Raw genomic sequence first — 9,865 nt, 5'->3', positions numbered from 1 at the left:
TGTATTCCTCTGCTGGCAGGAGGTCCACTCTCCTAGCAAGTTCTAGGACTTTAATTATTGGTAGGTAAACTTAGTCTGAGGAACATGTTGCTGATCAGAATTTGTTTATCCTTCCTTAGGTGGCTGAAGAAGAAGAGGAAAAAAGTGCAGCTGAACTGCAAGCTCTAGAGATACATAAAAACCTAATTGAGGCTGGAGTCAACGAGGGCCTCAATGAAGCTATGAATGAGCTACACGAAATTCAGAAGAAGTAAGTGCACACAGCCAGATGTTTTTTTTAAAACAGATTGTTCCTGAGAAGTCTACTGCATTGCAATGTAGAGAGAAAACCATACTCTGGAAGGTTGATGGTGAATTTCTGTAGTTTGTATAAGATTTCCTTGACTGAATACGTAACTAGCCCTTAGTCTTGCACATATACTATGGTTCCCATATCACTAACTCTCTTTCCTCCCAGAACCTTGCAGTATGGAGTATTAATTAATGCCTGCATAGCAAGGGCTGGTTAAAATTTGAGACAAACGTAAGAAAAGTGCCTGCTACTTTCAGTGGAAAATGGACTTTGTCAAGAAACCAAAACCTTTTCACTTTTTGAAAATTAACCCTGTTTTTTTTTTTTTTTGACTGACTAAATTGATTTGAGGGGAAAAGCCCATTTCTAATCAGCCTTGCTACTGTGAGTCTGCCATAGTGAGTCCGAAATACCTGTATGTGTTTGGACACATTTCCATATACTGTGAAATTCAGAAGTTAACTTTCAATAGTGACTGGACTGTAGTTAAAGGTTTCAGTATCCTTTACAGTTCATGCATTCTCTAATATCCAGCCATGTGAATGTTAGTTATTACATATTCCAATTCTATGCCCCATCTATCAAGAGTCTTTGAGTTTTCAAGTTCTACAGAAAGGCCCCAAGACTTGACACACTTGTTGAACATATAAAAGTCCTAATATTATACCTTCTAGCTCTTTTATAGCCTTTCATCAGTAGATCTCAAAGTGCTTTACAAAGGAAGTCTGTATTACCACCGTTTTACAGATGGGTAAACTGAGGCACCGGAAGGGAAAATGCTTGTCCAAAGTCACCCAGCAGGCCAGTGGCAAAGCCAGGAATAGAACTCTCAAATCTGAGTCCCAGTCCCCTGCTTTATCTTGTGCCATGCTACATAAACCATGCACATTCAAAGTCTAGCCCTACACATATAGCTGCAGAATGTTAATATTTTTAACACTACAAAGCACGCATAATATTGTTGTGTAACTAAGATTTCTCATCTTAGACTACATCTATATATAATACCTAAAAATACTCCTGTGTACATGGATGGTTCACTGCCTTTATAGAGGTTTTGATATGTTTGAACTGATTAAAAATGTATTGGGAGAGATTAGATGTAAGGTTATTGTAATGTCTGATAATGCTGAATTGGCTAGATGCTTGCTAGAGAATGTATAAACTGTATAGGTACTCAATTTTATCTATAGTCTTAGTTTCAGGATTAGATTTTATTTGAAATTGGATTTTTATTTTATTTAAATTATTTTTTATAAAAATAAACCTGTTTAAAATTAAATCTGGACAAAAAACAAGCAAACTGAGTTAATAGCTGTTTTCTATATAGATGATGTTTTTCCTGAGTAACGTTTGAGGTCAAGCTTTTTAAATATGGCACAATAGGTCAGCCTGAGTAATTTAGGAGACAGTCTTATTTTCAAGAGACTTAGGTGAGACTAGGAATTTAAACTCACTTTTACTTAGGCATATTTGAAAATTTTCCCAAGCTCACCTGAAATAACCAGTTTAATCCACTGAGTAGTTAATCTCTGTTTAATAAATCATTTAGTTGTAAAGGTGGAACATGCTTTGATAAGAGATTATCTAGCCAAAACATTTAAGGTGGTATTTTATATTCTGTTTTGTGTTTGTTTAAATTCCAGTTACCATCCTACTACAGCTTGACACAAATCAGAGCAAAAAGTAAATTATCTAGTAAATAAGCAGTATCACTCACAATTTTCTAATGTACAGTTAATCTGACAATATTAAGCTACATAATTGCTTAAATGTAGATAGTTCTAGTGTATCCTCTTAGGTAGCAAAAGGATGCACTAAATCTAGTGAAAAGGCTTTAGTTGTAAATTAACATTTTAATAGTTGCATCTTCCAATGAGAATGCACCTTCCTTTAGAAAGACACTGAAGTACAAATGGAAAAGTAGGTTTAAATCGAGGCTTTCCATTTGGTGATTTTTAAATTGCCTTGATTTAAATTACTTTGATTTAAATTATCCAGCCTGTTGAGTTTTTCTAACATTTATTACATTGTCAACCTTAAAATGAAGAGGTTTCTCTTTGGCCTGGGCATGCAATTAAGGGAATGTATTTGTATTCCTCAGGCACCAGATTGCTGTGAGGACAACAAATGAAGAGAAAATGCAACTGCTTGATAAGTTGTACCGTGTCCTGGAGATGGTGGCTTTTCATGTGGGGTCTGTAGAGGTAAGTCACACCCATTACTGTTAACACGAAAGCAGGGTTAGGAAATATACATTGCCCAAAAGGCAATTTACGGTCAGTTCATTTCCACGCCACCCCTCTTTAATTCTCTCTCTCTCCACGTCCTGCCCAGTTCATGGCAGGTTATGAAGAAAGAGGTGGTCTGTTCTCCCCAAAAGTCAGTCAGTCAGTCTCTCTCTCGGGAGTGACTGGTTAGTGTCTCCAAGCTGCTTGGAAAGAACAAATCTCTCTCCTGTTTGTCTGGGCATGCTGAACCTTCTCCCTTCCTGTACAGAAAAGTCCACAATTTCTCCCAAAGTGACACAATAGCAAATTCCATGTGGATTAAAAATGTGCTGAAACTAACTGCCATGTGCAAGCAGAGCACCCAACCAGTGTGTGGTGTTGGGAATAGCCTCTTAATGGTCTCTTGTTCTAGGGTTCCTTTTATGGATATTTCATGACTGATTGCCTTAGTCATATATATATATATATATATATATATATATATATATACATACACGCACATACTCCATAGCTCATCTTCCCTACCTCCCCCTCAAATTATTGGCAGAGCCAGTAAAATGACCAGTTTACTGGTAAAATGACCCCTTGTAATGCTTCCAATGTCTATTAAGCTTTTGCCAAAGAGCTTGGAGGCTGCAAAAGTACAGCACCATGCCTTGCCAACCTCACCTAAAACAGCTGTCACCACACTGATTGAATGTAGGATGAAATAGCAGTAACAATTGCAATTGTTCTTCCTGGGCTGTATTTGAAAAAGGAGACACTGTAGGTCTCCAAATACTTGAATTGTTGGTGTTCAGTACTGCTGATGTGGGTGGATGTTCTAGTTTGTTCAGACCCTCTGTTATCAGAACTGCAAAAAGTAGAGATCATTTTGGAAAGATGACAATAGCCTCTCCTGTAGTTCAAAGGCTTATTAACCAATCCGCAAAGGGTGGGATGTGATTGATAGTTTGCATTACAATAGACAACACAAACTGTGGGAGGGGAAACAGGCACAGAGAGGGGCCAGGGATTCAGCCAAGGGCAGTGAAATGACAGAAGTAGAAATAGAACTCTGGGCTCCTGACTATCCCTAGAGCATCTGCCTCACAATTAATGTTGCCAGTACCTTTATTCAGGGAAAACAATTTTAACCAAGAGGGCTTACGCCATAAAGAGTGTGCAGTTTGCTGTGTAAATTCATCTAGGTTAGTGAAAGTATTGGGCCATCAAAACCCCTTCTAAAATGGAATTACACTTGTAGTGACTGTGCAGGGGATGGCTACAGAAGGGAGATGAATGCTTAGGCCATTAGACACAAGCTAGGTGAGGTAATATTTATTGGACCAACTTTTGTTGCTGAAAGGGACAAGCTTACGAGCTTCACAGCACTTCTTCGGGTCTGGGGAAGGTAAATGGTTAGGACACTGTAATCCAAGTGCAAGATTCAGATTGCATGTTTCCAATCTGAAATATACACATTCAGTGGGAAGGAGAAATGTGGAAACAACTAATGCTAGACTAGGGGAGAGAAGAGGCATACTTAGATATTCAGAGTGACATCCTGCACCATTAACTTCAATGAAGCTGGGATTTCTCTGAAGGTTTGTACCAGGAAATAGAAGAAAAAAAAAAAAAGTCTTAGGTCTGTGAAGAAGAGGCACTATGGCAGAGAGCTACCAGTCACTCTGCAGACATTTAAGAGGGATCTAAAGCTTCCTAAAAATCAACAAATTATCCATGCTCCTTTGGTGTTCTGCTATGCTAACCTCCCTCAAGAACAGGATTGGCTTTTACACCATCAGCCTATGAGTTGAGACTATTTTAATAGGCAACACAGGTATGTCTTTTATTCACAAGAACTCCTAGGGATCAGATTTGTGCCCTAGGAATTCACAAAGTTTGGTGGCATGCCACTGTCAAACATAGCTGTTTTCAACCTAGTTACTTTACTATCGAGTCAGATCTTGGAGTTTATTTAGTTATTTTTTTTATTGAAGAAACCAGTTTTACTATTTAAATTAGATAGCTGGCCTTATTCCAATGCAGTGGATAATAATAAAAGATGCACATGGTGCTGACACAGAAGCTGCATGTCTTTTAGGTTAAAAACGAAAGTTGGAAATCTCACCAGTAACATTCTCTTCCTAGAAATACCTGGCTGAGCATAATGCAAAAGCTGATACAGTGTTTGAAGAATTTATGTCTGAAGACCTCTTGGACAACCTGAAACAAATCCTAGCTAAATATAAAAGTAAAGCTAATGCTCTATAACCCTTGCATGGAGGACTTCACCTATGCATTTTTTTTCCCTGTAGCACAATTGTAATCTGGGCCAGTCCTGCATTCCTTCCACTAACTCCCAAGGCAGTCAATCTAATGGTAATTACGTATGTACAAGGACTACAGGATCTGGTCCACAATGTGCTGTTTGAGAGCTGTTACTCCTAAGTATATATTTATTAAATTCTTACAAATGTAAACTGTGTGTGTATTTAAAAATATCAAAGGTATTTCATAAAGATTTTTGATAGCAGTTGGTGTAGTGTGATTTTTTTTTTTAAATAAGAACCTTGGGTTCTGCAGGCAGATGTATATGAAGCTATAGGATTTAAGACACACTTTTCAAAAGGGTCCATTAATTTTGGATGCTTGACTTGGCAAGAGCCCAGAGCATGCAGCACCCAAAACTGAGTGGATGCTTCTGAAAAGTGTTTGCTAGCATGCTGAAACTATTCACCAAGAACTGACATTGAGCCATAGCATGTGCTCCAGGAAACTCTTTGCCCCTGAGAGATGTACCATTTGGGACACAAAGTGTTGGGACAGCACCTCTGCTGTTATGACACTAAGCACTTCTAACAGTGGTTATAGATGGAGTCATAGCCCTGACTCTCCCTTTGTTCTGCTTGATGGATTTAACTCCTAAGTACTTTGATCAATCTCTTTTGCTTACAGCACATAAGAATTAGTTTACTGCATTAGGCTACTGTTCCAACAACTCCCAGATCCTGTTTTTAGGAGTGGCTACTATCAGGTAGCAGGATTAACATCTAATGACAATTAGGTTAGGTAAAGCATTTCCTTTTATGAACAGACATGAACTTGACCACACACCCTTTTAATCTACACTTAAGTCACATGTAGAGTACAGACATAGCATTGGTATTTAACAGGATTGCTTCAGTGAAGAGCACATGCCTGAACCCCCAGGCTGGAGAGCGCTGTGTGTGTGTGTGTGCGCGCATGCGCGCACACACACCTACCTCCTTGCTCTACAGTGCTATTTTTAGCAGTGTAACATCCTCCTACTTAAGCCTTCCCCTGCCCCAGTGAAAGGCTCCAGCTGCTCCCCCCTCTTGAAGCCTGTTGCCATGGCATACAGCTAGCCCCTGCAGTGACAAGTGAGAACACAGCCAGTACTCCACACCCCACCAGTGTAAACGGAGCTTAAGAATGGGCGATCTTCTGGGAAGGAAACCTTACCCATCAGTAACACTACAGCTATGCCATCTAGTGGGCATTGCTGGACAGATGCAACTTAGTGTGAGAAGTTTATTCCACATCTGTTACGTGCCCCTGAAGAATAGGAGGCTGACACTGAGGGACAAGGTAGGGCCAGATATGCAGCATGTACCTCATTTGCCATGGAAGTTCACTCCTTTATGGTCAGTTGTCATCACTTTAGAATTTTGGTTTGTTCCCTGAGAGGTCCACAATGAAGTCTGTGCTAAGCAAGAGAACACAGTGCAAAAAGGAGAGGCAACCTCCACCCCTTTGAAATCCTCAGGCCTTGCTCTCTAAGGCAATAGATGCTATGTAAGTACTAATTCTTCCAGCAGAGTGCTCCATTAACAAGTGCTGTCAAAGCAGTCGTCATCTTCTCGCCATTCACAAAGTCACAGCTTTTCATCTGCTCTTTCTCCTAGGAACTGATGGGGTGGTGAAGAGCCCTCACAGCTTGTAGCCACTGGCTCAATTACATTAGGGTAATTTCCTTTTGGGGCATAGAGTGGAGGTACCACATAACTCCATGCAGCCTGTGTACCAGACTTTCTTTTCAGTCATCATCCTCTCATAACTTCTTAAAGGGCAGGTCCTTTCCACCTCCAGGTAGGAAGCCCTACAGCAATACAGCAGGAAAGAGTGTTCTTGCTACTTCCTTGTCACCACTAAAGAAAGCATGAAAATTTAGAACTGAACACATACATCAACAAGTTCAAATTCCATAGGGTGACCCTCTTCTCATATATTATCTGTATTAAAACAAATTGACTGACAGTGACAGCTGATCAGTGAATAAAGAATGTTGCTATAGCCAGGGCCACATGCACTCTGTTGGCGTTTCTCTTGCTATACCGCTATGTTCTAGCATCTAAGCCTTAATTGTGAAGCAGGCTTTAAATGAAAGCTATCTTCATAACAAGGAAGGGAAACAAGTGGAAGCTTGTTAAAACATAAGCTTTAAAAATCCTTTATTTTTTGTCAATTTAGTAAATTAATACCAATAAATGCATCTAGAAAATCATAGATAACATTCTGCTGCATGAATCACTTAACTTGTTAATGAAAATTTAAGGAAACTTGTTACAAACCCTCAAAATAATTTCACTATTTTATCTTATTTACAAAGCAAAAAGCAAAGTCCAGAGCAATATGGTTGGTACCTGTTGTGCTGGATGAGTAGAATACAACAGGAGAGTTGTGGCTGTCAAGAATTCATCATGGGAAGGTTTCCGGTAACATGGGCTATAAAACACCTCAGCAGGTGGATGCCAGAATACTCTATGGAACTGTAGAAACAAAGATTTACATGTTCAGGTCCTTGCTTCCTTTAAATGCAGGTGCCTAATTCTGCTAAGCTGCCACCGTCCCTTGGAGTAACAGGTAACTTCAAAGTCAGCCAATTGTTTGATACATTTTAAAACATCAATAATTTAGTCCCACAACAATCAGGAAATGTATAGTTCCTGCAGCAACTTTAACTCTACCCACTGCATAATCACAGAGTGGAATCAGCAAAAAATGTTATGGTACATCACAGATTCTCTTCACTTAGCTTTGTGTGTAGAAGGAAGTACTTGTCTTTCTGGTGCAAAAATGCAGCTTCACAAGAGTTTGAAATTACAGCTCAGTGGTGCCCTAAACATTTTCTATCCAATGAAATTAGGTGTTAATTCTTCCATTTAGTTTACTGCTGCAATAATAACAGAGTTGCTACACTCTGCAGCTGAGGTTTAGAGTTCGGCAACCCTTAGTACAAGTTTAACAACTTCACAAGACATGTTCAAAATAAGGTGATGTTTAATATTTTTACTAGGGTTCTCTGCTGAGATTTCTTTTAAACAAGGAAAAAATGTTACATAGGATTTTCCCCAGTTATACACACCACTTAATTTAAATGTCACGGGTCAAATTCTGGCCTATTGACTTCAGTGTCCTAGGATTTCACTTATGTTTCTCCATAAAGGAGCTACATTTGAACTTTTATCAGGTACAACGTGCTCAGCAATGGAAGCTTGGCTGTGGCTCGTCACTTAATTCAGGATCTCATTATAAAGGGACATTATCATGACAGTTACAAACTGGTGTACTCCTTTACACGTTATCTTACAAAATCCAGTGCTGATCTCCCCACATTGACAATTGCTCACTGCCCAATATCAAATAAAAAAATCCCGAGCCCATATGAGATAAGGGCACAGCGACCCCGGAGAGGAGATATGATACTAAAAGCACAGGCTTTGGGTAGTCACTTATACCCATACCAAGTGGCTGTAGAACATTACACCATGCTGATTTTTGGTAGCCTTTTGCACCGCTGTAAGTGACTTCACAAATGCAGAGCAATGGATATCTGGGTTCTATCTCAAGCTCTGCTACAACTTTTCTGTGTGTCCTTGGCCAAGTCACTTAGGAGCCTACATCGCTTTGTGGCTCTAGGCCTTAGCATAGTTCTACTCGGAAAACTGACACTGTAAAAGCAGCATTTTGGGGTCCCATGTTTGACACGCTCAACATCAACCTTGCTCTATTTACACAAAGAGATTTTTTAAATTGCTACAGTCTCAACCCAGAAACAGAGTCAAGCTGGGTTCTTTCCAACACATCCACCCCCCGTACAAGATTCTATATGCCAAATTCCATTCAGTTACATTTGTACCACGCAGCTCGGTTCAGTGAGGTGGTACAGATGTAACCAAGGGCAGAGCTTGGCCTGAAATCAGAAACTGGTTACCTGTTCTGCTAATGCTGGATCCAAAACAGAACCCAGCTCCCTCTCCCACAGTTGTACAGGCTCTGCAGGGCTAACCGGAATAAGAACATTGAAGTTAAAGTTACACACAGGCAGCAGAGCCTTTACGTAAGATGCAATTTTTATCTTGCTCTTTTTCAGAGTAGAACTGCATGTTAGCCTCTCTGCCCATTCCCGCATCTGCAGAGGGGATACTTTGTATACAGTCTTAGCGCAAAGTAGCCTTAATTTGTATTGGGCAGCATAACTGCACGTGCTATCCTTGGTATGCCTAAGAAAGCCACAACCATTTCAAACCTGGTCCCAAGCTATTGCCCATACGTGGTCTGTTTAAAATGAGTGCGGTAGTCTCAGACAGGCATTCACACCACAAAACCCACCATCATATGTTGTGCCTCTGCTGCCAGTCTCATCTGAAAGACCAAACGAGGAATGGGCCTTGAAAGCTGAACTCTCCTCTCACCTCTTTAGGGGGTTCTCCCTCAGATAGGATGGGATCAGCATGAGGGTAACTTGCCCTGACACTGCCCATTGTACCTATTCTGGGCATAAACAGGAGTTCGGTCTCCCAAACTGTCATACCTTTCAGTGAGTTTGGTGTTTTTCAGGTGCTTAAAATTAAGACATCAGTAGAAGTGAGCTTTACCTGACTGGGAAGAGTTGAGGAAAGCACCCCTGAGTGTGTTTCTCTGCGAAGTCTTGGATCTCCAGTACATTTTTAACCAACAGTCCCTTGGGAGCTTTGTCCATTTTGGTTAACACAAACTGCACAAATCCATAAAGAGAAGATTTAGGGAGCGGGGGGAAAGAATGTTGCTTTACCATAAACCTGGAAATGTTTGCCAAGAGGTATCACCCTCCCACCGCTTTCAAACTGCTCCATGTCCTATCTAATGGGATACTAGGACATGAATGCTGAGCACCCAGCCTATTAAAATCAGGCCTCTTTAAGGGGTGTCAAACTGGGCACCAAAAATAAGGTCAATTTTGAAACTTCAGACCTTTAAAAAAAAAAAAAAAGATTTTCAGGCCTCCCTATACAGTATGAAAAAGAAAAAGGGGGGGGGGAAGGGGGACAATTTTTTTCCCTGTGCAGATCACCTT

General features: G+C 40.2%; 2 protein-coding genes across 5 annotated transcripts in view; one reads left to right on the top strand and one right to left on the bottom strand.

Moving 5' to 3' along the window:
- Positions 1-5,208, top strand: part of LOC112108967 (kinetochore protein NDC80 homolog) — a 33,119-nt gene extending 27,911 nt beyond the window's left edge. The window contains exons 12-14 of the mRNA XM_026646252.1: positions 120-250; positions 2,397-2,499; positions 4,657-5,208. Coding sequence (XP_026502037.1) covers positions 120-250; positions 2,397-2,499; positions 4,657-4,779 — 357 coding nt within the window. The 3' untranslated portion in view covers positions 4,780-5,208. The remainder of the gene's footprint in view (positions 1-119; positions 251-2,396; positions 2,500-4,656) is intronic.
- Positions 5,209-6,484: 1,276 nt separating this feature from the next.
- GTPBP8 (GTP binding protein 8 (putative)) overlaps positions 6,485-9,865 on the bottom strand; it is an 8,267-nt gene continuing 4,886 nt past the window's right edge. The window contains exons 6-8 of one of the 4 annotated variants that reach the window (XM_024203294.2): positions 9,408-9,526; positions 7,173-7,298; positions 6,485-6,677 (exon numbers count right to left, since the gene is read on the bottom strand). In XM_024203294.2, coding sequence (XP_024059062.2) covers positions 7,217-7,298; positions 9,408-9,526 — 201 coding nt within the window. In that variant the 3' untranslated portion in view covers positions 6,485-6,677; positions 7,173-7,216. The remainder of the gene's footprint in view (positions 6,678-7,172; positions 7,299-9,407; positions 9,527-9,865) is intronic. The other 3 variants (XM_024203293.2, XM_029914303.1, XM_024203295.2) reach the window with 3 other exon arrangements.

This window comes from Terrapene carolina, unplaced genomic scaffold (genome assembly GCF_002925995.2).
Source record: "Terrapene carolina triunguis isolate 2854851 unplaced genomic scaffold, T_m_triunguis-2.0 Scaffold34576, whole genome shotgun sequence".
NCBI classification, from domain to species: Eukaryota; Metazoa; Chordata; order Testudines; family Emydidae; genus Terrapene; species Terrapene triunguis.
The sequence above is the reverse complement of the archived record's forward strand: the minus strand, read 5'-3'. Positions and strand labels throughout refer to the sequence as shown.